Source organism: Lagopus leucura, unplaced genomic scaffold, assembly GCF_019238085.1.
Source record: "Lagopus leucura isolate 7727_CA_CO unplaced genomic scaffold, USGS_WTPT01 Super-Scaffold_100014, whole genome shotgun sequence".
In the NCBI taxonomy this organism is placed as follows: Eukaryota; Metazoa; Chordata; class Aves; order Galliformes; family Phasianidae; genus Lagopus; species Lagopus leucura.
This window is the reverse complement of record NW_024962268.1, coordinates 13286271-13313862: the sequence shown is the minus strand read 5'-3', so window position 1 is coordinate 13313862 and position 27592 is coordinate 13286271. Positions and strand designations below refer to the sequence as shown.

The following is a 27592-nucleotide window of genomic DNA, read 5'->3' as shown; positions in this document are numbered from 1 at the left end:
AGCCTTTCTTCATAGGAAGTGTTTCAGCCCCCTGATCATCTCTGTGACCTCGCCCAGGACCTGCTCCAACAGCTCCAAATCTCTCTTCTGGGGGCCCCAGACTACATGAAGTACTCCAGGTGAGGCCTCTCCAGAGCAGAGCTGGGGGGGGAGGGCATCACCTTCCTGTCCCTGCTGTCCACCCCTCTTTTGAAGCAGCCCAGAGTACTGCTGGCCATCTGGGTAGCAAGGACACACTGCTGGTTCATGTTCAGCTTTTCATCCACCAGGGCTCCCAATTCCTTCCAAGCAACCTTCTACTTTGAGACATTTTCTGAAAAATTCTGTTAGAAAAACACTTTTACTTGGAATAGCTCACAGTGTCAACTTATGACCCTGCTGCATAACCATAGCTACTGTTACCAATCTGCAACATACGCATATTTTTCCTTAAGAAACTTATTTATGAGGAAAGTTCTATTTTGCTGTAACAATAATGCATTTTACTTTGCAGTACGGTTGATACTGCACCTAAGGGAAAATGCAGTATATTAGTAAAGTAGTAAAGTCTTTAGTCAAAATTTGAAGCGATTTTTATTTTCTTGCAACTTCCAGAATCTTCCTTAAAGCTTACGTTTTACTATAATAAGCAAGTTTCCCCTACATACGCCTTAAATATTTACTTAAATTCCCTACCTCCAATTTAAGTATTCACAATTAATATATTTTAAATTAAGCGCTTCAGTTGACACATATAATAATGTAACCACTGTCCTCTCCCTTTCTAATTATTAGCAGCCAGTAACTGTCTGCAAACTGGGTCAAGTAACAACAGTGGAACAGAATTTATTATAAACATTGTATTATAATAGTGTTCAAATTGATGTAGACCCACAGCTTCATGTTCTGAAATACAAATAGCATTTCTTTTAAAACTGCTGAATACCAGAGCCCAGCAGGAAAACAAATAACTTACTTCAAAAGCCTAATGGTGTTTTTCAGAAGTGTGATAAACTACCAAATTCAAGTACTTAGCATCTATATATAACTTTTCATTTTTAAAGTACAATACAAATGCTATCTAGATGAAATGTAGGCAGACTCCAAATCCAGAATGTATGGTGATCAAATGAATGGCACCAGCAAAATATAATGTAATTACTACAGTGATATTAAGTACTTCATTAATCAGTACTTCATTAGAAGCTAGCTATATATGAATAGTAATGGAAGACCAGGTAATTTACAAGGGGAATGTACAGATATGAAATGTTAATGCCACCTATGGAACAGGTTACTGTGATCACAAGGAACTGACATAGGAGCTCTACTGGCTTCAAATGCCTGACTTGGAACTTGCAGGAAACATAAGGAAACCATTCCAGTGACAAGCACGGCCTGTTTCAAGTGTGTTACAGAAGACTAAGATACATCATCCTTATACATCAATGTGGATTCCATGTTTTATAGACATTAATTCTCTAGTTCCCGTTAAATACATAATAAATGAGCATAGATGAGGTAAAGACGCTGTAATTGCCACATAGAGCCAGTATGGCAAAGGAGGAGTTTTTCCAAATGGGCAGATCCAGAGGCCGTGACGAATCCCATCACGGATGTGATGAGAAGTCCAGGATATAAACAACATCCAAGGAAGAAAGCACCATGAGTCCTTAAGCCTAAAAAGGTGCATAATAAGCTTTAATGTCAGAGCCACAACAGGAATCACAGTAGAACAATGAAGGAATGGTCTCCGGGGAAGACTCAGAGCAGCCTGCAGAAAAGAAGAATGTAATTGCAATGGCTACAGTCATGACAAGGAAGATTTCATGTGCGCTTACATGTGTAATGCCATATGGCTAAGTGGAAGTGCAAAGAAAAACGTATCATTCCTTTCCACTGTGGTTGATCAAAATCAACAACATGAACAGTCAAGCAAGCAGCAGGGCTGAAGGTGCTGGGACAAGCTTTTCTCTGTTGTCTGGATCACACATCCTGCTAAGCAATATACTAATGGAAACAGGAAGGGAGAGGTATAAAATATGCAATTTGTCATTTAGTCACAGGGCATACTGGAACCTATATAGTAGGCTGCACTGAACTGATTATATATACTTAAGATAATAAAAAGGAAGACAACCATACAATGGGCTTGAAATATTTAATGTGATCTATTGGTATTTATTTTCAAAAAGCACATCCTGTATTACATTTAATTTACTACCTGTAAAGTTCTAGTTTGACTATATCTAATAGAGACACAGTTTCCAATATAATAAAAAATACTGAAGTTATATGTATTTCATTTGCCTTGACGTAGCATTCTTCATAAGCAGAGAAATGGAACAATCAGAATCTATTATGTGAATCATTTCTGATTTTAATTAACAGTTTGTTTAATGTTAATTCAGGAGAAAGCCTGATCTGGGGTTTTAATTAAGATGATGTCCACCTAGTGAGATAACACACTACTGAAGGTATCAGATTTAAGAAATGATAGTTATCAATTAAAAACGTACCCGAGAAAACACTATGGATGTACTTATTAGCAACAGTTATAATCACTTCCACAAACTCAAAGGACACAAAAAAATTCTGTATTTCAGAAACGAGTAAGTTGATTCATTATGTAAGTACAAGGGAAATGATAACATTTTACTGAAAGACTGATGACAGGACTAAAAACTTCACAAATACAAAGCAGAACAACAACAAAAAACATCTCAACCTTTTAATTATAAGGGTGTAGGCCCAAATTCTTTAAGTTGGTACAATGGGTATGTTTTCTACAGATTTATTTTTGTTTCATGCAAGCAGACCGCTAGGGGATTAAAGTGCAACAATCTTGTGATGGCGAAACTGTCATCTATCCTATAAAGACAGTCAGATTTTTGTTACTGACTAAAAACCCCTATTTTGTAATTGCAGTACAGTCTTTAGGCTCCCAAAATGCTGTAGCTGAAATTCTCAGAGAAGAACAGTCCGTTATCTCTTTCGTTCTTCTTCTCCTATGAAGAAAGGCTGAGGGAGCTGAGAGGGAGCTGAGCTTATTGAGCTTGGAGAAGGCCCTGGGGTGACCTCACTGCAGCCCTCCAACACTTAAAGGGAGCTTCAAGGCAGGAGGAAGACTGACTTTTTCCATAGGCAGATAGTGAGAGGACAAGGCGAAACATTTTTTAACTGAAAGAGATTCAGGTTAGATGTGAAGAGGAAACTTCGCTCAGAAGGATGTGAGGCATAGGCTGCCCACAGAAGCTGTACATGTCCCAACTCTGGAGATGTTCAAAGACAAGTTGGATGGAGCCCTGGGCAGCCGGAGCTGGTAGGCGGCAGCCATGCCCATGGAAGGGACTGGAACTGGATTTTTTTTAAGGTCCATTCCAACCCAACCCATTCCATTTTGTGATTCTATGATTTTACATTAATACCCTTAACTTGCTAGGCCCAGGAGAGAGAGAAATGTTCTCTTTGGCAATATAAGCTACTATACTTTTTCTCCTACCAGTCAATTTAGTTGGCCAGATTGAGACAGTTGTTTGCCATGAGAGAGACTGGGCTGCAGTTGCAAATAGGATCTATTCATAACATAAATGACCTTTTTCATATATCTAACATTCAGCTAGTTGCAAAATCTTCCTTGAAGTCCGGCTCCCCCAGTCCCTCTCACAACCACAGTGAAGTGGAGACAGGAGACTCAAAGCACACGTGGAACAACCCAACGAAACTCTACTTTAATGCTCATGAGGATAGCAATGAATTTATCTAACGACATGGGCTTCAGCACTCATATTCTGTGATTCTTCAGAAACCCGAGGTCATTAGTATCGAGTCCATATTTGTAAATTCAATCTAAAATTGTGTGTGTGCAAAGCTTATTCTCCAGAAATGCTCCACTGCAGCCTGGACTGAGTCAGCAGTGGCTTAATAAACATCTGTTATGCATGTTTGCCAGTACAAAAGCCTGTGTGTCACTAGCTGCATTTTCTACACTTTCACAAGCTGGTAATTTTTAATTAGCAAGCTAGCAATTTCCACACATCTATTCTGCAACATGAGTATTTGAACTACAGGACTGGTGGAGACTTCTCATGCACGTCATGCCTGTATCACATTTAACCCATAATGTCACCCTAGTTTACCAGCAAAGCTGAACACGATGGCAGGTTCAGTAATTCTCCAACTTTTGTACCTTTGTGTGAGATTATAGAGTGAAAACTACCTGGAATATGCTGGAGTACAAATTCTAGGAAGTCTTTGTAGGCTTCACACTTATTACCAAAGACAATGTGGACAAAAGGTCATACCAAATGTTACTTGGTACACAAGTATTTATCAGTGTACTGAGTATAAATCATATAAATACACAGGTGACTGTTTACCCTAAGTACTCCAGAAAAAATGATGAAAGAATAGCCAAACAGATCACCCAACAAGCAGTGTCAGCAGGAACAAGAGGAGGAAGCTGATGGTAGCAACTCACAGTAGATGCTAATACTGCCTTGTGCTGCTTACAAGAATCACTTAAAAAAAAAAATAACCAATCATCAGATTTAATTATGATGATTAAGAGCTTTAAAATAAATGGCGTATAACAACGTAAAAGATATTACTGTTATAAATCAGTAATAGTGGTGTGGTTACTTAACTAGATTTGTTAATTTATTAGTTCCTTGGTTATGTGTTGCTTAAGCAATAAATGCTGTAGTCTCATAAATCAGTTGCTCTCGATCCAGAAATATGAGGAGGGAGAGTGGGACTGGAACTAACACTCAAATAGTAAAAAGGCGTTCCATGAAGTAATGAGCTGCACAGGCAACAGTCTGAATTACAACACAAAACAGAAAGTAGTATGATATTAAGCTGCAGAAGGAAAAATCACATATTAAAAATCAAGTTTAGCTGGTCAGGCAGAAAAGTTTATGAGGATGACATCAGATCACTAACTAAAAAGACTGCTGGATGTATAAGAAGACTTAAAACTTGTAACAGATTTTTTATTTTTAAAAAGACAGAACTGCAAGTGATAGTAAAAATAATTAATCTAGACTACCTGACTCAAATCTAAGCTGTTTTTGGAAAATTCTGTATATAGTTTGGGACAGGATCCTTTAAAGATAATTTAGGCAGACAATTTAGCAATTCAAAGGAGGCCAAATAAATGGCAGAAGACTTAGAAAATCTGGGTGCATTAGCTTTGTTTTGTGAGTTGCTTAGTTAAGAAACCCGCTGCAAAGTGCAAATGTTTTTGAAGCTGTAAGATCAACGCTGTTACTGTAAGGAGACTTTAGACAGGGTATAGCTTATAGGTAAAGCATCCTTTATTAGCCTAATTAACCTATGCAGGAAGAAAGAGCTAAGTGTGCAAGTGATTATGACAAGGCCTTTGGTCATCTTGCTTTCTTACTTTCAGCTATGCAACTGTGGCTACTCAAGGGCTATCCTTCTGCCTGCAGTGCTTGTTTTTGTGATTTAAAAAGAAATTCGGAAAGAGCAAAGCAACCAGACATCTTTCCCAAAAAGGCCTTAAAAAAAAAAAACCAACAAGATATAACCATCCAATGTTGGTAATTTAAGCTGAATATTAGAAAAAAAAATCTAGCTGTTTGGAAATTTCTTCCTATATTTTTTCAATTAACTCATAAGATTTCACTAATTTACTCTGGGATACATGAATATTCTCCATCACATTAAGTGTGAACAGATTTCCACTCGCCTCACTGAAGGCAGAAATAAAACAGGTTACCTCTCCATTCCATGATTGTTTTCTAAACCATCACTGGTGGAGAGTGTCACCTAGTGGTCATTAGTAAAAAATATTAGTGCTAATCTCAACTACCAGAAAAAGCAGCATGAGTATTTAAAAAAAAATATTTCTTAATAATTAGTCTAAAATCACACATTACTTGTGTTTATTGACTTTAAAATAAGAAATATACGTGAGAATAATTCAAATGAACTTTCCTTTTTTTCTCTTTACATTTTTTAAATTTTGTGGTATTTCCAGATACAAAAAGCACAGAAAAGAGGAGAATCAGTGACTATCTAAGAAAGACCAACACCGTGCAGCAGTATATGCTGAGGGCCAACAATGCAGACAGCAGCTGTGCAGAAAAGGGCCTGGGGTCCTTGTAGATGCTGCGTTGAACACCAGCAAGCAGTTTGTCCTCATCGCAGAGAAAGCTCATGGTGTCTTGGGCTGCAGAAGGAGCATTCCCAGCACATCAAGGGAGGTGATGCTTCCCCTCTCTTCAGTGCTGCTAAGGCCACCTCTGGAGTTACTGTATCCAGTTCTGGGCTCCCTGGTACAAGGGAAAGATGGAGCTACAGAGACTGTGAAAGGCCGTAAGGTTAATAAAAGAAGAAACTCCCTCTGAGAAGAGGAAAGGCTGAGAGAGCTGGGACTGTTCAGTCTGGAGAAGAAGAGGTTAATGGGAGGCAGATCTCAACAAGTTCTGCAACTATCTGAAAGAAGGACACGAGAAGGATGGAGCCAGTGTCTTTTCAGTGGTGTTCAGTGACAGGACAAGAGGCAACAGGCGCAAAATGGAACACAGGGAGGTTCCATCAGCATATCAGGAAGCACTTCTTTGCTGTGGTGGTGACAGATCACTGACACAAAGTGCCCAGAGGCCATGCAGTCTCTTCCTTGGAGATCTTCAAAAGCCACCTGAACACTGTCTTGGGAACTTGATCTGGAATTGCCCTGATGGAGCAGGGAACCAGCTCAGAGATGGCCACACAGACCCAAGGGCAGCTTACCACCTCAGTCATTCCGGAATTCTGTGAAAACCCCTTCTTTGTCAAAGAGAAAGGGAAAACTGATCACATTAAAACGTCTACCAAACTCACCAACAAGAAAAAGTCTTAAAACAAATACCGATGCTGTATGCAAACAAAAAAAAAAAACAACAACACTGTTTTTCCAGTAGAAGTCTAATTTTTACATCCCAACTATAACCAATAGTGCTTCTTGCATACACGTGTCTTCTGCACATTAAAAAGAAGAAAAGGTAAACCATTTCAGACTTTTGTTCTCTAATTAAGGGATTAAAAAGAACAGCAGTCTTTCTTCCATCCCTTTCCTTCCTCTTCTGCCTCTACTTGCTGTGTGTTATTTCCTCTGTCATCCATAAGAATAATTTAATTCTACTCCAAGCTAAGAAGAAGAAAAAAAAGAAGGCAAGACAGTCAAACAACCTTTCCACTGGCTGACTGGAAAAGTGTTTAGACTCCTGTGCAAAGTAACATGTAACAATACCCATGCTAGAAACATCAGCTCAGGGTAAGGACTTGTGCTGCTGAGCACAACCAATTCCTTGTAACAAGCAGCAGAGTGGCAAGGCTTCATCTACAGGGAATATGAGCCTGCTGTGGGCAAGCAGTGTCTGGCTGCGCTAGGACATCCAGAGGGCAGTGCTGGAAGGTGTGGTCAGAGCAGGAGCTGCTGGAGATGTTGGGCTGTGCCAGCATTCAGAGAACGTGCAGATCAGACTGATGTTTTCTCAAAAAGCTGGGAATACGTCCCTGAAGCCCATAAGATCAGGGAATAGAACAGGACACAAAACGCTGGAGAACAACTGGAAAATTTGGTAATGCACACCTGAGAATACTAATTCTGTTGAGAAACTGTGTCCTAAAAGGTAGTTCTACAAATGAATGAAGGTCACACATACTCACTAGCAGGAATCAATTCATTTTTCTCCCTTTTATTAACAAGTTTGACACTTGCTTGATTCTCTTTTACAATCAACTATATTTAAGGCCAAACTCAGTGCACTGTTGGGGATGGGCAAAATGTTTAGAGATGACTAAAACCAAATACACCACTTCTCAGTATGACTAGTTGAATGAAACAGAACATAGAATCATAGAATCATTTTTGGAAGGGACTTTTAAAGGTCATCTAGGCCAACTCCCCTGCAATGAACAGAGACATCCTCAGCTAGACTGGTTTACTGAGAGCCGTGTCCTGCACGGCCTTGGATGTCTCCAGGGACAGGGCACTCTCCACCTCCTTAGGCAACCTGCTCCAGCATTTCATAATCCTGAGAAACATTTTCAGAAGATTCAGAACAAGATGCATACTGAAAGCTCCTATTCCACAGCTGGTAAGGGACAGCTTAGCAGATGGACAAGCTACTTTCCAGATTTCTACTTCTTACTGTAAAATGAAATGGAATAATCCACTTTACACACAGAGCATGTATGGCAGCACTTACCTGCTTAACTCAGATAACAAAACACCTATGTGACACCAATAGGATACTGTCTTAAAGAGGCTTTCGGAACTTCTTTTTTTCAGAGGCTTTTAAAGGGCAGAACTTGGCAATTCTTTGTTCTAAAATCAGCATCAATTATATAAAAATAAAAATTCCCATATATCTTTTAAAAGATTACCAGACTGTATCATCACTGAAGGCTTTTTTGTTCAGGATGCAGTAGAACAGTAAAGTAAACAGCAATAAAGAAAATATACATTCACCAAGCCACTCACTCACCTTTAACGACAGGGAGCCAGCAAGTAAGAAGTGGTCCACGTCAATGACAGAGGCAAGGAAGCCGGCCAGCGTAACTTCAGTGAAGTCACTTTTCTTCCTGAGTCCAATCACTATGGCCCAGGACCACATGCCCAGTATGCCGTGCACTGCATTATCAGAGAAGGCTCGGAGCCAGTCATTCTGCTGAATGAAGGAAACCTGCAGAAGTCTGTCTGCTGCAAAGCAGAATACTCCCAAACCTAGACTAGAAATAACTGAAGCTGCGCTGAAAGTCTGGAGAAGAGCATGGGCCTTTTCAGTCTCAGATGCCATGGCAAAAACCATGTGACAGCATGCAAAATGTCACCAGGGTATACACTGTGCATTGTCCTATGTATCTTCAGTTCTGTAAATGTCAGAAAGAACACAGTATTAAAGAGAAAAAAAAAGCCAATAGCACAAAGCATTTGCCACCTCAGCTAAAATGAGCATAAGAAAACAAATTCCATGTTCATGTTTAACATTTCTAGAGAACCTTTGGTTTCAGTTAACTCAATCTATGTAACAGATCTAAATTAAAATGCTTGTCCTGTTCCACTCAGAACATGCAGCTTGGTAACAGAGGTAGCTCTAACTGCTTTCTGAAATCTTCAGTTTCACAAAATAATTTGAGTCATGTCTATGATATGACAATGAATGTATTTCAAGATTCCTCCTGCTCTTACATTCAAAGTTACTCATCAAATTGAATACCTTCCATTATAGCAACAGAGAAGAAGATTCAGTTTTCAGGATTCCTAATACTGATGCTCAACAATCTCTAATCCCTCCATGCCACAGGTGTTAAAACTGACTTTCTGAACTAGTATCCTAAACCACTATTTTCATTTATATACTCTGTAAAGATATTTATTATCACCACAATGCCCTTTTCTGAGCTAGTTCTTCTTTGTCTTGGACACTGGCAATTAGAAAAAGCATTAAGAAAACCAGAATAACTGAAATAACTTAAAAAAAAAAAAACAAACAACTAATAATAACTATCATAAACACAAAGGCAGCACTATTCAATCAACCTGAGGTAACCCAAATTGACCTCTTACAAAACAAAACTACATATGCTTTTCACAACAGCTGTTACTTCCAGGCATCACCTACAATTTCCTGCATTAACTTTATATCGGTTCTTTAAATAGAAAAAATAAAAATAAAAAGCAAACTAATCCCAGTAATGTTATTTTTCAAAAGCTGACCATTCTAATGTGAAAACACAGGCACTGCTTGTAGTAATAATAATCATTCAAAAGTCCTTAAATAATATTTATGCTCTGTAATTCTTATGAAACTCTGTTTTGAATCGCACAAGGCGATTTCTCAAAAGTCCCTGCCCTTAAATGACTTCTTGATGCCTCACAAGAAATTTCAAGGGGATTCCAAGGTCCAAAAGACCCCTACCTGCAAAGACACGAGTACAAGATACCTGGATAATAAAAACAGAGTACTTATTTCTGTGAGAATATTAAAAAAAGCAAGCACTTGGAAAAAAAATTATCGTCCCATAAAACATACACTCTGTATGTACTCTTTGCTGTGTTAAAAAAGCAGCGAAAGGAGATTTTAGAGCACAGCATCAATTCCAACCATCTGTTATGCTCTTCTGTATTTCTGGGCAGACTGAGCACAGTTTCAAAGCACACATCCTAATAGGCTGCTATTTCTCAGAGACACATGGAATCTTGCTCATCTTATTGCTACACCAGGTCAATTTTTATTCTAAAAAGGCTTCTCCTGAAGGCATCAGACCTCCTTTAAAAATGAATTTAAAAATGCATATTTCTAACAATGTTAAAATACAGTGTTTTATGATTTTAAACACATTATCAGTCATAAGCCCCAGAAAATGTAAAACATTTTTTCTGGCTTATTTACATGCGTGCATATTGTAGAATTATTCATAAGGCATGACTGACATTGATCTTCATAGAAAAAAAGCACACCAAGCCATTTATTTGGAAAAGGTTAAAAAAAGCAAAGGACATATGAATAATACATGGGCTTTGCATAACATGTAAAAAAGCAGGTGGAGCTTAGAGCTTGTTAACCATGACTGTGCTGTGCCTCTTCTGAATAAACATGCAGACACAAAATATTTCCTCAAACACTGGAACTGCCATTTTTTGGAGAGGGATTTATAATATTCTGTACATTTCTGTATAAATTCCATTTGAAGAAACAAAGAGCAATACCTAAAAAAGTTCATTTTACATAGCCATCATGTCAAACTGGATTATCACTGTCACGAAACTTCTCTAGGAAACCAGTTTGGGAAGAACTGTTGCAGCAACATATCCATAACAATCATGTCAGTATTGAGAACCAAATTCACCTTGGGCCTAGGAGAACACATTGTTGCAGTTGCTTATTTCAGTAGAATATGTGGTCTGTGCAGTCAGTAGGGATGAGTTGCTGTATCCAGCTGTGTCCAGTGCAGTTAAGACCACTTTCTTCCATGCCTAAGTAAAAGAAACCAGGCACTAAAAGCATCAATGCTGCACAAAGCATTGCAAACTCTATAATAGAACAACAGTCAAAAATACAAAACAAGCTTTCCCTTCAGATTACCCATAGCCAAGTATGTCTGTAGCAAAACTTTCCTAACAGTCTCTGCCACCTCTTACAAACAAAAACGACTGCTCCCCATGGAAAAAAAAAATCAAGCCACATCCTAGGTACAGAAGTATAAATATTTTGCAGGCCAGCAGCAAGATCTAACTGGAAAAAGCAGAATTCTGTTCAATCAAAATTATCTCCGAAATTATATATCTAATATTTAACTAGAAATCTCTTTTGCCTGAAGACAGAATGGTTTTTGGACTTCACAAAACATGGCAATAAAAATCTTATGTTCTGTAAATTTCAGAAAGCACAGTTATGGAGTGTACGCACTTCTTAAAGCAGAAAGTGGGAAATGGAGGTACATCACCAGAATACTTAGGAAGCTAACTTCCCAGCTGAAGGCTGGGGGTGCTCAGCAGTTAGCATGCTGGAAGCAGGCTGGGTCTGCATAAAGCCCATGCACAGCTGTTACACAATGTTGTTCAGAGCTGTCACTTCTCACTCTCTTATAGGCGATAAAGCATTCATCATAACCTCTGCCTATTCAGCCAAAATGAGATACTGACTGTAAATTTAATTTCATTTAAGGAAATTACAAAAGAAAATAATAAATGCATTGCTATCACTGTAAGTTACCGACAGAAGTAGATATTCACACTAAAGCTGCAAAAGATGCATCTGGGGAAAAATCTGACTCAAAGATGCCTTTCAGCTCACGCTATAAAAGCAAAATAATCCAATGGCCAAAAGCAGCATTTGGAAATACTATCACCCTCCAAAATTTCTGCTCTGATTTAGCAAGACGTTGCTGGATACATGGATAGGTATGCACGACAGGAATGAATAGAACTCTACTGTTTCTTTTATACAAGAAGTCAGAAGGCCACTTTTAATACTACAGTCTGCCTGAAAACACGATCTGACGCTAATTTATACAAAAAGCTTCACGACATATAATTACCGTTGAAGACAGGAGCTGAGCCGTGCTGTGTCCCGCAGAAGCAGCTGTGAGCACCCAGCCGCCCGCTAGGGCACAACGGTCCGCTCCTCCGACGCACGCCGGGCTCCCAGGCTGGAGGAGGCCGAAGAGAAAAGCGGACAAAGCGTCAGCACACCTCTTGAATTAAAACCACCATAGAAACAACAGAAACAACAGCACTCCGCGCTTTGGCATCGCGCCCCGCGCCTCGCCCTCCGCCACCCAGAGGTACGGATGCAGCCGTCCGGCGGGCAACAGCAGAACAGACGCCAAGAGGAACGCAGAGCGCCCGCCTTCAGTCGCGGTCCCGGCGGCGGAACCCGGCCCTCACCCGGCTCCCGTCCGAACGCTACGGTCGCAGCCCCGCCCTCCGCCGCCGCATCCGCGACACCGGGCTGCGGGCCCCCTCCCGCACGGGGCGCAGCGAGCCCCGGCCCCGCAGCGGGTGGCGAGGGAAGTCCGACGTGCCGCGGAGCCGGCGGCCGGCGCGGCGTGGCTCGTGGCTCCGCGCGCAGCGAGGACGCCCGGTCCCGGCCGCCCCCGGCACCCACCTGAGCAGCGGCGGGCGCCGCGACTCGCACCGCCCCTACTCGCCTCTGCCGCGCGAAGAGGCGCGGAGCGAGGAGGCATGCGTGGCCGCGGAGCACGCCGGGAGCGCGGTTCGAGAGCGGCCGCTCCCCGCCTGCAGCTCATGTTCCGCGGCGGCGCGGACGGCGTTGCGTTCCCAATTCCAGCTGAGGGTAGCACAGCGCCGCATGACGAAACTACGGTGACCGGCTGATGCTTTATCACTTGGGACGGGTGGCCGCGCACAAAGACGGGCTGAGCACTTTTTGGATACGTATTTTATTAGAAAACAATAAATAGGAACCGTTTGGACAACTTTTTACTCTATCCAATCCTTAACTACTTGGTACAAACTTCTGAACAAAAGCATGCTTTTACTGTGAAAACTGCCCTACCTCACCTGCCATCATTTGAGCAACTTGAAACAAGTCGGTCCCACAGTGAAGATACACGATTCCAGTGGACATTCAGTACACTCCTACAATTAAAACTAGCGCTGCCAGACCAGCCCTGCCACAATTACTGTGCCCCATCGCTCAGCCCATTCTCACCTATCCACACCATATCACACAGGGCAGGTCAGGCCATACTGTATATCTGCCACAGCCCTTCTTTCCCCTCACACACCCAGGCCTGTTGGGACAGCTGGGACAGTGCCTGCATAGGCACACAACAAAGGCCTTCACTTCCCAGCACTAGCAAGAAGAGATTCAATATCTTGAATTATTCTAGAGGTATTTTGCAGAGCCTCCAAAACGTGTCCTTCGCTGATTTCCTCAGGATCACTCCCACTTTCTCTTCTTTTGACAGACAGATTGCTTCTTGCAGCAGATGTCCCTTCCAGAACATTGCTATTATCCAATAAAACTAGCAGTAGTTAAGAAAAATAGTCTTCCACCAATACTGACAAAAAATGCTTCTCTGTATTTTAACCATCATTCTGCATTAGAGAGGCTCACATTTTATACCACAGTAGTTAGACAAAACTAAAAAATTAAAACATCTACAACAATTCTAGAGAAGACCATTATCTAAGGCCTCTGTTTACCTGAGTTGCTTTAAAAATAAAACTTTTGATGTCAGAATGGAGTTTCACAGGATTAACTTTCACGGTAGTAAAGTAAACCACTGCCATAAAGAGAAGTACACAATGGCTTTCAGCAAATTAACCACTGCATGCTTTTTTGGCTGCCTGGGCAATTCTCCGGTAGCTGATAAACAGGATGACACCTCACTGCAGCACACCAAGAGGCAAATGCATCATTGATCCCCCAGGAACAGATTAGCAGATGATTGTAATTAGCAGATGTAATACCCATTACTGGATTTTTGGTTAACGCTTTTGTTTTTTACTTTCATGTTGTACTGTGTTACTATTTTTGTTTCCAGTGCTGTTGTACAAAAATTGGTCAAGATAAATGAGAAATGCAACTTCAAAAGGTAATTTTAGGAAGAAAGTAAGGAGGCGAGAACAGAACAGAGAGCCTCTGATGCTCTAAAAAGGCAGCTCTGAATATAGAGATGAATTTCGTATGAGTATGAATGTTCATAGCTTTCAAAAGGATACAGTTGAATCTCTGTATTTTTTCAAGCTCAGCATCGGCAGACCTGTCCAAGAAAAGAAAGGTTATTATTTACAATATTATCTAAAAAGTTTCTCAACCATGTTTTTGTACATCAGATCTGAGTAGTTTCTCAGAAATATTGAAAAAATAGAGAATTTCAAGTGGAAAAAAACCAAAAAACCCCACATTTTTTAATTGGTATCAATCACTAATACTAATCATTAATTCCAAAAATCAGGGCTCAGTTCAGTAAACAGCCTCCTTCCTGTATGTATACAAACATATATATAGATATACACACTTATTTTATCAGCTACTTTATCTGCTCTAATAAGCATAACAAGTGTTTCAGTTATCACATCTGTAATGACACGAATATTGTTGCATATTATGCCAGTAGTCCTTTGGCCATTAGCATATATTGTAAAGGACAAATATGTTTGCAAAAGATCCAGATGTCTTATAAAAGTTCTACATCTTCCTTCGGACAGCTCAGTGTTCTGTTAAAAGAACTGCCCTTCTCAGTCTGGAATCTCATTTTCACTTTGTAAGATATTATTTTGGTAACATGATTCTTTCTTTGGCAGAGCAATCACCATTCTGACTTTTAAGTAAGGCAGGAAGAAACACCACGGAACTCTGTCTAGAACTCAACTTTCTGTACATTAAATATTGAATGAAAAATATGAAACTACACAAAATAAATGGATTTACAGTTTTCATTTCTGGTTCTTAGGAAATGCAGTCTATAAAATTCAGCGTTTGTAGTCTTATTGAGTTTTATGCTTAGTGTTATTTATAGTCATTTATTTAGCATAAAAATGAGTACCAATTTTCTTCAGTTACAGTGTGTGTGGTAAATTCAAGAGACTCCTTGCTTTCATTCAAGCTGCTGCACCATCCTATTACTGTTCTGATGTACCTGTTAACATGAAATTTGACAAAAAGTAGTTATTTAGATGAGAAATGCAAACTCTCCTAGTTCAAGCTACATCCCCCCACCATGTAAAAAGTGCAAAGAAATAAATCTGTTTGAAAGAAAAAGCCATGACTGAAAAAATCTAGCTTTTTCTCTGATTCTTTGCCTTTTTTTAATTTCCTTTTTTTTTTTTTTCTGCCAAGAATATCCTTAACATTTAAATCTGTGCAGTTACAGAAAATTATAACAAAGCCATCTGATTTGTAATGAACAGTATACAAGCGTTAATTTGTGTGTGGTTATCAGCTTGCTAAAATGCAGTGCAGTAAGGTTCTGATGATTCCCATAATGAGGCTGTGAATAGAGCAAGTGGATTAGAAAAAGGACCATGCGGGTGGAGGTCAGTATCAGTAATAAAGCAAAAACTGGATAAAGCACTACTCCAGCTCTATATGCCAGCTTCATACAGCACAAAGATTTTTTAATTTTGCTTACCCTCTGATTTAAGTGCCAAGCTGCAGCTCTAGCTTAAGGCTTCCTTTTTTTAAAAGACATTACACTTCTATAGCAATTATACTGGAATGACCATATACAGTAATCCTGAGTCATACAAGTCTCAAATCTCTGCCAGCTATGCGTTATCTATCATTACATATTTGGGCATGTCTTCCCCCCCATGTACTTCCAGTAACTACCATTTCGTTATATAAAAGGGCTTGCTTAAAACTTTTTAGTATTTCACTTCAAATTGTTTAAATTGCTTATACCTTTCATAGATTCCAGGATGCCTTATTTGGATTAGCTGCTGTGCCCCATCAGGAGTAGTTAATTTACACCAGCCTACATCTTCATTTACCTTAGGAAAGAAAATTATTTTGCTGCTGTCTGAATAAGTAAAGGACAGTAATACCATTTGCTGTTTTAGTAATAAACTATACGTGAACACTTTAAACATTTGAAGTGTGCTTTTTGAGAAGGATACAATTTCTTACAGTCTGTTATCACAAACATAGGGGAAGGTGGAAGAAAAACCTGCCATGATGTGACACTGTTTTTTGTGCTGTTTTAGAGTTATTTATTTCTAAATGTCTGCAGGAACGTTTCCAGGTCTGTATTGTTTTCTTTTCTTCCTACTTTCATCACAACTGAGTGTAAAGACTTCAGCTCAATCACATCATACAGCTATTACTCTTTTGGCAAGCTGAGTATTGTATTTATTTTGTTTATATCCTCAGGCACTTTAACAGCTTTTTTTGTGGTTAGTCATCTCAGAGAAAAAGAAAAGACATGGAAGCCAAAAGTCTTAGCAGCCAACTTTGAATTTTACTGTGACATAATTTTCTCTGTAGTGCCATTTTGTATTTCAGCACTCTGTAGTGCACAAGTCAACATAATCTTTTTACTGCAATACTAAATAAATCTAAAATTTTAAGAAAAAAATATTTAGACTCATATCCACAAAGTATTTTTTCACTATCTATTTGTGCAATCATAAACAATCTGAAGTAACAACAACAAAGGAAAAAAATACCACTCCCTTCTTTCACCAATTTGAGCAACCTCTCAAAAGGATAAAGTTTCACTTATTTCTCAGGCGTGAGCCGTGCCCTAAAATATTTTTCCTCCTCAGTATCTGAGTAACGTGCCTACAATACATGGCGGCATCTCCACAGTTTCTGTATCAGCTTGAGAGTAAGCCATAGTAGAAAACTGTGTGGAATTATGACTCTGAAAAGACCCCAGCTTGTATTGCATTCACATCACATCTTTTTTCTTCTTTCTTTTTTTTTTTTTCTCATTTGTTTCATAATTACCATTTTTAATGAAGATTTTTAAGAATAGTTATTTCTCTATCCCTTGAGTTACCTGAATCTTTGTATAGCAAGAGCTGAAATCCCAGACCATATTCAAGGAGACACCATCCCAGAAAACAGCATGGACTTTATGGTCTGAATATACAAGAAGTCTTCCTATGCCAGGAATAACCTTCTCATCCAGCAAAACTGGCAAAGTTTCTCGTCCATCTGTCTCAGGTACCTCGAGCCAAACAAAAACATTAAAAATAATGAGGAAGGGTCACTTACATCATTAAAGCTGTTTGTATCTTTCTGAGATTTTCATGTTTTACTAGACAACGTGCATCTCTCTTTGTCAGTTAATTTCTTTCTGCTTCACCAACACAAATCAACTCTGCATGCTCCTGGTTCCCAAATCTCTTCAGCTTTCTTTGTAGGATCTGATCACCACCATTCCCTCTAGACTAGGTCCCGTACCCCATATAGTCATCTTTGTAACACAGAAAGATTTATACATCTTCAGCTACGTACCATTTTCCAGCAGCAGAGATGATAGTTATGAATTAATGATAGTTTAGTCTTGTAGCAGTACTGAAGCATTCTGAGGAAGAAAAAGTCAACATAAAATATTAAGCCTTTTGTTCTTACTGTAGTATGTCCTCCACATTCTGTAAGTTACAGATGTTTTCTTTGCTACTATGAATCTGTTTAATTACTTAAGTACATAATACATGTAATTTCAATTACTGTCCTCTCAAAGTCAGAGGAATTAATGTATCAAAAATAAATGAGAAAAATAACTTACTTGGTTGCTTCAGTAATAATGGAAGATATAGAGTACTGACTTCCTGGTACATCAGGAGGTAGACTATTTACCCAATACATCTTTTCTTCTCTCTGCATTAAAGAGCAGAAGGAACATTTCTTATTTATAAAGGAACTGTAGCATGGAAAGAGTATTTATAAGCTTGAAAGATAAAAAAACGACTGCAAACCAGCAGGATCCTTTAAGTCTAGTTCTGTAAAAAGACACATCCACAGTTTCCATGCACTCAGTAGGGACTAAGGATTTCTTTTATCAGAGAAGAAGCAGACTATAATTACTATTAATTGCTAAGTAACTAAGTTTTACTACAAGTTAGAGGCTAGCTTCAAATAATTCAACATTAATCCTTAATGTTGCTTTAAAAATACAAATACCTGAGCCTAAAGACAGAAGAAAAAAAAATTAAACATGCATTTATGTTTCATAAACAGAGGAAAAAAAATGATAAAGTTAAGAAAGAGAAGTGGAATAAAAGCCATGCTAAAGAAATTTATCACTGAAAACAATGAAAGATTTCTGCTACTATGCTTATAGAAAGTTTTTGGTCATACATAACATACTAATCAACAATCTATTTATTTTTTTTTTTCTGTTTCCCTTTCACCTAATCTAAGAAGGCCATACCAGTAAGCATGGCTATTACTGGACAGCAGATATTATGTTATGGATCAGAAGAGATTAAAGGATTGTTGCATCTCCTTCTCAATTTTCAAATGTTTTCTGACCCTACTAGAAAGGACCACATGCCACCACACGTAGACGGGTTTACAGGCATCTTCTTCAGTGAAGTGCCACAGTTCTCTCTTATTTTCAAAGAATTCTCCTTAGCGTGATGCTCAGACTTGGATATTGCTCTTAAAATATATGTATTTTTTCCAAATAAATCTAACTGCAGGATTGTAACATTTCAGGATGGTAGAATGTTAAACCTGTGCCTTCATAAAGATACAGCCTCACCATGCAGACTGCTTCATTTGCCCAAACATCCATTAGAATATCTCAGCTGCTGACTGGATTTAAGTACTACCCGTTTTTCTCCAGCACAGGAATTCCAATATGAAAACAGCAGTTTAGTACATTTCTAAGTATCTTTGCAGCTATGTGCAATAAATTACATCAAGAATTGCATAAGTACCTCAGAGCACCTACTCTGGAAAAAGCAACAGATAATCAGGACAAACCATAGAGAGGCAAAATCATTTCTCCAGCATGGAACAGCTGGTCTTTGGCAAGGACTGAACAGAACCAAAAAGTGTATGACTCCAAATAGTACACTACTGCAAGAAAGAACATGCTTAAAATATTTTAATTTTAAAAAGATTAAACTCTAATCAACATTAGGTTAAAAAGCAAACTCACTGATATTAGTGAAAAGTGGATATTATAGAATCTCATTACAATACTTACTTGAGCTTGTGAAATAAATATTACAATGTTAGATATTTTTCTTATTCTGCCTACAACCTATGGAAAATACATTCTGTAACAGAAGGAATAATCTAATTATTTTCCTGACAGATTGCTTGATCCAATTATACAGCAATCATCCGAACAACAATGCAGTTTTCACTACAGATTGCATATCCAAATGTCTTAAAGCAAAGACGCTAAATTGAAGGAATTCAGAACACATTTTTGAACAGTTTTATTTCTACCTTTTCTATTCCTTTCTGAATTGTATAATGTACAAAGTAGTTTCCCAAAAAATCTCCTTCTGACTTGAAAAGTGATTCATCGCCAGGATAAATTTCTGTGATGTTTCTTCTGCCATGGAGCAATCTAAAAGAGAAAAACTAGGCTTTTAACAAGTTCTTAAAATACTCCATCAACAGAAGTTATAGGTTAGTAAACTTCAAAAACATTAGAACATTTTTCTATTCTTTCCCAAACAGTGAAGTTATATTAGACAGGTGATGAGCATTACCAGGCTCTATTTTCATGGGCTGGAGGTTGGTGCAGGATTAGCGTGTTCGAAAAACTAAACAGAGCTTTTTGGGTTGAGGTATCTCACAGGAGTTGTTCCATGTCCATGCCACTGGCCCAAAAATATAGCAATGCTGAAGAGAGAAGGAATGTTCTTTCTGTTGGACATGTTCTAACTAGCATACGCAGGAATAAAAACTGTGTGACCAAATGCTTTCCAAACGGCCTGAAATCTTCATGTACATTGCACCTATTTTTTTTTTACTAAGATCACCTGTCTTTTTCTTGTGATTATATGATATTCTGGAGCCTTAATACTCATCTAATGATTCAGTTAACAGTGTGGTTGTATGCCTGGATTGGAATGGAAGCATTAAAGGGAGATGTAAGACTTACAAGGAAATGAATTAACGTACTGAAAAAGCTGATAAACAACTTTTTTTTTGATGAGATCAAAATTGAGGAATTAGAATGAGGGAAAAAAAAGGGCATGGGGAGAAGGATCAAAGCTTTGAAGACTTCTAAATTTTGATAGTAACTATAGCATTTTAAAGTTTGTAGAGCAGATTTAAAAAGCTTATTTTACAAAAATTCTTATTTAAAAAACAAACAACAAAATGAAAACCACACGGACAAACTCATTTATAGGAAAACGTAGAACTCAGTAGAATTCAGCTCCCTACAACACAGGAGTTGCACAGTCACCAAAACAACAGTTTATAAAATGTGAAGATTTCAGCTTTGAGATGAGTGCTGTAATTTGCACAGAAATCAAGCACTGCAATTGCCAGTGAAGCCTGTGGCAGTTACAGCTGTCCATTTAAGCCTCTAAGAAATTAGATCACTTTTTTAGAAGCCACAAACATTATTTCAAACTCTTCGTTTTAGGCGTACCTACTTTCAGACCTGGAACTATACTGTACTAGGAAATGCAAAGCAAATTTGAAGCCCAGTGTACGAACAGCAGAAATGAACAGAACCTTACATAAAGACAGCACACCATTTATCACAAAATTGCAAAGGAATGAAGTATGACGTCCTAAAGTTTAATTCCCATACAAGTGAGGATGAGAAGGAGGACTCCCTTCTTACCTATAAAAAACACCCTTGCACCACACAATTTGAATTAGCTGAGGGTATGAAAACTTTTCAGAATCTTGATTGTTTTGTAGAAAGAAGTCACAGAAACTCCACCTGTAAAAAATACAGTAAAAACTGCAGTAAAATTCAACTTTTTTTTTTTTTTTTTTCTGGTAATAATTTCTGTATCCTAAATAGGAACATATTTCTAGATCAAAACAGATATGTGCACATCTATTCAGAAGAAAATAGGCCACATACTTTAAATGCCTTCTAGTTCCTAGTTATGCATGTTAGCTACTGAATTCAATTTCTTGAGCCTACAATGAAATTTTCAATTATTTTTAGCAGTGCTGACAGAGAATCTATTTCACTGGCTTACTTTAGAAGAATTACCTTCTCAAAAATGAGAAAAAGCAAACAAGCAAAAAACCTCAAACAATACGGTGCTGTTTTCAGTACTCTCATTTTCATTTACAAAGCAGGTCAGAAAATGTATTTTTCCCTCTGGACTAATTACTCTTTAGTCATTACTGAAGGATAAGAATGTTGGTTTGACAGATATCATATTTTGAGAAGTTTCTAATAAAAACACAGTACAGTGCTGTATTTTTTATTTCTTATAGCTAGAAATCAGTTGTTTTGCTAAAGGTTGAAGTCCATACTTGTGGAAACGTATGTATATACGTAATATAGTTAAGACAAACAGTAAAAGTTAGTGTATGGGAACTCTTGGATCACGGCCTGAACCTCAAATTGATCACCTTTGGCAAGCACTGAGTCAGCCATGGGAGCACAGACGAAGGCAGTTCAGCTGTGTGACCGGAAGGGGTGCAGCCTGGCTGCACCTCTCCTGGACCCCATGTAAGGGCTGACTGCCACTGAGGAAGGATCTCTCTCTGGAGATTGTTCCTCTTGGAGACTTCTTCTGTGAGCCCAGGAGATGGAACAGCTTTTCCATTCATTTCTGATTATCCCTTTCCAACATGATAGTCTTTCCAGCTATACGCTCTCTAAAAGACCAGCCTAACTTCTCTGTATACCTGTCGATTATACATCTGTATACTTGCTGATTATACAGCTACCTGTGTAAATGTGGTGCCCTGCAGCTGATCGGCAAAGCTGCAGGCAGACGAGATACTGCTTCGTATGTTTTGGGGTCTTGTGAAACATCTGCTCCTGTAGATGTGTGGTTTTTTTCCTCGCATGTCTTTAATGCGTTCTTAACAGTATGTAAGCTGTAGCACATCAATGCCAATGACAGAGGGTATTTCCATTCTTCTGGGCATGAGGAAACCGACCAACGCTGTGTAACCCATATGTATTCAGAAGAACAATTTGTATAAAACAAAGGAACTCCATCTCTGTCCCTCTGGCTGTTTGATTTGGTTGCTTCTCTGTGTTTATCTTCAGCATGACTGTCTTCATTGTTTTTATTATCAAGTCTCATTTGTTTTGATGACACTTCTGGAACAGAATTTTTTGATTTTCCATACTGATCTTTGGTTTTGTAGTTGCTGTTCTTTGGAGAGAAGTGTGAGGATGCTGCAAATGGTTGGCTGACTTTACATAAGAACTCCACAGTAAATTCTTGCTGCAATTCAGGCAGATAAAGGTGGGCATAACCGTCTACTGACGAGATCTTCACACTGCTATTCCTTATGCATCTTGTCAGATCAGCAGTAACAGGGTCAGGCCATCTAACTTCTGAGATATCACTGAAAATAATCTAAGATAAAGGACTGGAATGAGCTGTAAGGTACAGTGACATTACTTGCCAGAAATTACAGTGGAAGAATTATCCAGTCCTTCTGCAAGTTAATGTTTGGCAATAAATTTTACTCTGTATTTATTTGTACATATGAACTCAGAATATCTGTACTTCGTATCATCTTCTGCTGTTTCAACAGGATACTATCTAACAAAAAGCTTGTAATTTAATATCTATTCATGCAAACTATGAAAGTTAATGACTGACTGACCAGGTACAACTACCCACTGACAGCAGGTATTTCTATTTCAAAGAAACAGAAATGCTCTTAAGAAAATAAGACCTCTTAAGACATGCTTCTTAAGAAATACTGAAGTTACGACACAGTTATTGCTGAGATGTGGATAGGATGTACTTCTGAACAAGTACTTGAAATATAATGAAGGTTCTAGAATCTTACAATACAGCATTTGAGAAGCCTCAAAAAATATTCTCATCTTACTCCAGTGATATCCTAGTGCAGCTTGCTGCCTCAGTTAGTAGTTTTGTACAAAATAAATGTGAAACATTTTCACAGTATATGTCCTTGTGCTATACATGTATATATGTATATTAGATACAACTTAGAAAATACAGTAATTACATTCTGAAAACAGAAAATTCTGTCCAGAGTACTTTTCATATGCAAGCTATCCCCTAAAAGGACCCATTTTCCTTTGTGTTGTCTTTACAACTGATCACTGCACAGAAAACATCCAGCCCGATTTTATTTGTTAAAGTACAGGCTCCTAAACTAAAAAAGAAGCAGAGACTCGCTCAAATAAATTCAGAAAAATACTTCAGCGGAAGAATATTCATGCTCCTAATCATATGTTTTATTCCAATTTAATTAGCTTTGCCTCACTTCACCATCCTGGTTTTGGCTGGGATAGAGCTAACTTTTTTTCCCAGTAGCTGGTGTGGTGTTGTTTTGGATTTAGGATAAGAATACAGCTGATCACACCTGAGTGTGCTGCTGTTGAACAGTGCTTATACAGAGCCAACAATGTTTCAGCTTCTCACATTGTCTGGCTAGCGAAGGGTTAGGGGTGTAAAAGGAGCTGGGAGGGAGCCAGAGACAGGGCCCTCTGCTTGGGGGCTGGTGGGCATCAGTCAGCAGGCAGCCATTAGCTGCATTATGCACCACTTGCTTTGTGCATTTTTTAATTCCCTGTAACCGTTTTCTTTCCTATCAAGCTGTCTTTATCTCTAATAGTGAGTTTTACCTTTCCCCCTCCCTCATCCTCATTCTGGAGAGCAGCCAGTAAATGGCTGCATGGTGCTGAGCTGCCAGCAGGGTTAAGCCTCAATACTCAAATCATGTCAGGAGCACACATCAGCCCAGCACTGGAAAAGTACAGAATCCATTAAACATGAAACATGGCAACATGAGTGTACTAGCAAGGTGACAAAGTACACTGAAGGTATTTTGGATGCTAATGATGAAAACTGGTTGAAAAGAACTGCAAAAGGATCTGCCCTCAGAAAATCAGGAAACTGCTCAATAAGGCTGCAGGTAAAAATTCTTTGGAGCTAAGTGTAATGCAGTATAAATGAGAAAGAAATCCTAACTTTACATACAAAACCATGGCCTAACTGAGCTATACTGTTTTGAATTTAAGCACAAGTGAAGTAAAACAAGGTAACTGTGGATGCAGCCCAGTGAAAATAGTACTGTCCATAAAAGCCACAGGCCTTTAGCCAGCTACTTCATGCTCACTCTCACAAGACCTCAGCTGGCCGATGTAGGTAACTCCTTGTTATGAGATTTTGCTGTGAGTATGTGGCAGCTGGTAAATGCTATCTCTTATTATTCTGTACAGCCCAAGTGTGGGAAACAGCAAAGGCCTTGAAGACATGCACTGGTAGAACAGTACATGTTCAATACAGAACAGTAACTGATGATAAATCAGTGGTCTCATTCTGAGGAAGGGCTATCTCACGAACTACAAAAATACTACTCCTGCCTGAAGAAAAACAGCAGAAACTAAACCAAAAGAAAAAAAGCACAGCAACAAATAAGGCAGATGTGGCTCTGGGAAGCTATCCTCTGCATCTTGAAGCAGGAGTAATTAGAAACTCAGTGGAAAGTCACCCATCTTCTACGAGAAGCTGAGCCTGGGGAAGGTGGGAGGTCACCCACTGCTGCACACCATGGAGCATCAGTATGAGCACAGCGCATCTGGAAGGAGAGGTAAGGACTGACAGGGAATTGTGATAGGATGGTACAGCTCACAGCCCTTCAGAAAATGGTATTTCAGTGGATTTAACCTGGGCAATTTTTCATGAAAGGAAAGTTAACAATATGTAAGATAGTTCATGAAATATTTGGGGTTTTAGAGCAATTAAAATCTGTGCTGTTCAGCTATAAAAGATATGCAGGACTATGGGCAAAGGATCAACTAAAATTTACATCTGTAACTTAAAACGTCTGTATTGCAACCAAGTCAGCAAGGCAAGGCGCAGCCTGCACTGAGGCCGTGGAGGCCCGCACCCACAGGGGCGTACGGAGCCGCGCCGGCACCGCTCGTCGCAGCTGGGGAAGGTCCGTGTGCAGGCGTTATGTGCGCAGAACTTACTCTTTTTCTTTCTGGAGATATAATACGAGAGGGTAAATACGGCCGAGAAGAAAACGTGTTCCGGAAGTCGAGAGCTCGCAGAATTTGCTCCTAGTTAAACAAGGAAACAAAAATAAAACCGTAGCATCACACGCTTTCCTAGGCAGCCAAAGCCGTTCAGCGGGGCGCAGGCGCTGCTGTTCCGGAGCAGAGTTCGAAGCGGCGCTCGCAGGGCCGGCAGGGTTCGCACCGCAGGAACGTGGGCTCCTCGGCAGGCACTCGCTGCCTCGCCGCCGGCGGACTTCTTTTTTTACCCGCCCAGCCCTCCCCGAGGTCCGCAGGCCCCCGGCCGCCACGTACCCTGTAGGCGCTGAGGACGAAGGCGACCCGCTGGCGGGTGCTCTCCGCCGGCTGCAGGGGGTGGGCGGCGGCAGGCAGCGCCTCTTCGTACAGGTACTCGGAGCCGCAGGGGGACAGCAGCAGGCGGGCCCCGTCCGCGTAGTGCACCTCCACGGAGTCGTCCTCGTACAGCACCATCAGCCGTTCCGCGGCCATGGCCCAGGAGGCGGGCGGCGAGGCGGGTCGCCGAGCAGGGCCCTGCCTGCCCCCCCCCGGCGCGCCCTGCGGCATGGCGGGCTGCTGCCACGGCGTCTCCGGTGTGCGGAGTGAAAAGGTCCTTGTGATTTTTGTTTGTATTTTCTCACGATTTGATGGTGCGCCGCGTCTGCTGCAGTCTCCCTGCTCGTGTCTGCGCTCAGGCTGCGCAGGACTAAGTAATGATTCCTTCATACTTGAGTGAGAAGTGCTCAGGAGTGGCGTGAATGAAAACAGCTCCTGAAAAGGAAGTTACTGCCGTGTAAAGCAGTGGCTTCTGGTTAAAATACAGAAATAAAAACGGATGCCCAGCCTACGTGGAGTACGGGAGAGTCATGGGCCTGTTTGAGCACATGCAGAGGGGAGGTCACAAAAATATCCAAGGGATGGAACAGCTCCCCTGTAAGGATGGGCTGAGAGCTGGAGCTGTTCAGACTGGAGAAAAGGCTGTGAGGTGACCTGAGAGCGGCCTTTCAGTATCTAAGGAGGAGCTATGGGAAAGAAGGGGACAGACTGTTGGTCTGTTATTAACTGGAGATGTCCCGGCGGACTGGTGACTGGCAAATGTGAAGTCCATCTCCACAAAGGGCAGGTAGCTGCAGACCTATCAGTTTCACGTTGGTAGCCGGGAAGGTTATGGAACGGATAATCTTGGGAGCCATCGTGGACCAATTAAAGGTCAACCAGGGGATCAGACCCAGTCAGCATGGGTTTACAAATGGTAGATCTTGTCTAACAAACCTGATTGCATTTTATGTACTTAGTGGATGAAGGTAAGGCTGTCAATGTGGTCTACCTGGATTTCAGTAAAGCCTTTGACACTGTCCCCCACAGCATTCTCGTGGAGAAGCTGGTTGCCCATAATTTGGATGGGCGTACCCTCTGCTGGGTGAAACAGTGGCTGGATGGCCAGGCCCAAAGAGCTGTGGTCAATGGAGTTAAATCCAGCTAGCAGCGGTTATGAGCGGCATCCCCCAGGTGCTCGGTACTGGGGCCACTTCTATTTAACATCTTTGTTAATGATCTTGATGAGGGGATTGAGTGCACCCTCAGTAAATTTGCAGACAACACCAAGTTGGGAGGCAGTGTTGGTCTGCCTGAGGGTGGAAAGGCACTACAGAGGGACTTGGATAGACTGGATCGATGGGCCAAGGTTAACTGTATGAGTTTCAGTAGGGCCAAGTTTTGGTCCTGCAATTTGGTCACAACAACCCCAGGCTTGGGGAGGAGTGGCTGGAAAGCTGCCTGATGGAAAAGGACCTTGGTGTACTGATGGACAGTTGGCTGAATATGCCCACGTGGCCAAGAAGGCCAATGGCATCCTGGCTTGTATCAGGAGTGGTGTGGTGAGCAGGACTAGGGAAGTCATCCTGCTCCTGTACTCAGCAGTACTTCAGGTGAGGCCTCACCTCGAGTACTGTGTTCAGTTTGTGGCAGCTCAGTACAGAAGGGACACTGAAGTGCTGGAGCAGGTCCAAAGAAGAGCAACAAGGCTTGTGAAGGGCTTGGAGAATATGGTCTATGAGGAGAGACTGAAGGAACTGGGGCTGTTCAGTCTGGGGATAAGGAGGCTGAGGGGAGACCTTATTGCTCTCTTCTAATACCTGAAAGGAGCTTACAGCAAGAGTGAGGTTAGTCTCTTCTCACTAGTGACAGGTGACAGGATGAGGGGAAATGGCCTCAAGTTGCACCAGGGTAAGTTTAGGTTGGATATCAGGAAACACTTCTTTACAGAAAGGGTTGTTAAGCACTGGAATGGGCTCCGAGGGAAGTGGTTGAATCACCATCCCTGGATGTGTTTAAAAACCATTTGGATGTGGTGCTCAAGACATGATTTAGCAGAGGGTTGTTAGTTAGGGTAATATGGTGAGGTCATGGCTGGAATGAATCTTTACAGTCTTTTCCAACATGAGTGATTCTATGATTCTATGACAGGACAAGGGGAAATAGTTTCAAACTAAAA

The 27592-nt window shown here is 40.3% G+C and overlaps 2 protein-coding genes across 5 annotated transcripts; both read right to left on the bottom strand.

Moving 5' to 3' along the window:
- Positions 1-800: 800 nt before the first annotated feature.
- Positions 801-12665, bottom strand: TMEM267 (transmembrane protein 267). 3 transcript variants are annotated; one of them, XM_042875239.1, is made up of 5 exons: positions 12603-12665; positions 12034-12144; positions 10843-10969; positions 8478-8862; positions 801-1753 (listed from the first exon to the last, which is right to left on the bottom strand). In XM_042875239.1, the coding sequence occupies exons 4-5, from the start codon at positions 8799-8801 to the stop codon at positions 1418-1420; spliced, it is 660 nt and encodes a 219-aa protein (XP_042731173.1). In that variant the 5' UTR covers positions 8802-8862; positions 10843-10969; positions 12034-12144; positions 12603-12665; the 3' UTR covers positions 801-1417. The 3 variants fall into 3 exon arrangements, with proteins under 3 accessions (XP_042731173.1, XP_042731174.1, XP_042731172.1); XM_042875240.1 differs by lacking the exon at positions 12603-12665 and adding an exon at positions 12383-12392; XM_042875238.1 differs by lacking the exon at positions 12603-12665 and having other exon boundaries at positions 12034-12360.
- A 213-nt stretch (positions 12666-12878) lies between these two features.
- Positions 12879-25605, bottom strand: CUNH5orf34 (chromosome unknown C5orf34 homolog). 2 transcript variants are annotated; one of them, XM_042875169.1, is made up of 12 exons: positions 25396-25605; positions 25057-25146; positions 21813-22456; positions 20740-20841; positions 19380-19503; positions 17704-17795; positions 17430-17499; positions 16969-17139; positions 15870-15958; positions 15013-15105; positions 14186-14226; positions 12879-13485 (listed from the first exon to the last, which is right to left on the bottom strand). In XM_042875169.1, exons 1-12 carry the CDS (start codon positions 25588-25590, stop codon positions 13301-13303), a joined length of 1896 nt encoding a protein of 631 aa, XP_042731103.1. In that variant the 5' UTR covers positions 25591-25605; the 3' UTR covers positions 12879-13300. The 2 variants fall into 2 exon arrangements, 1 of the variants encoding a protein (XP_042731103.1); XR_006179709.1 differs by lacking the exons at positions 12879-13485; positions 15870-15958 and having other exon boundaries at positions 25396-25596.
- Positions 25606-27592: the final 1987 nt, after the last annotated feature.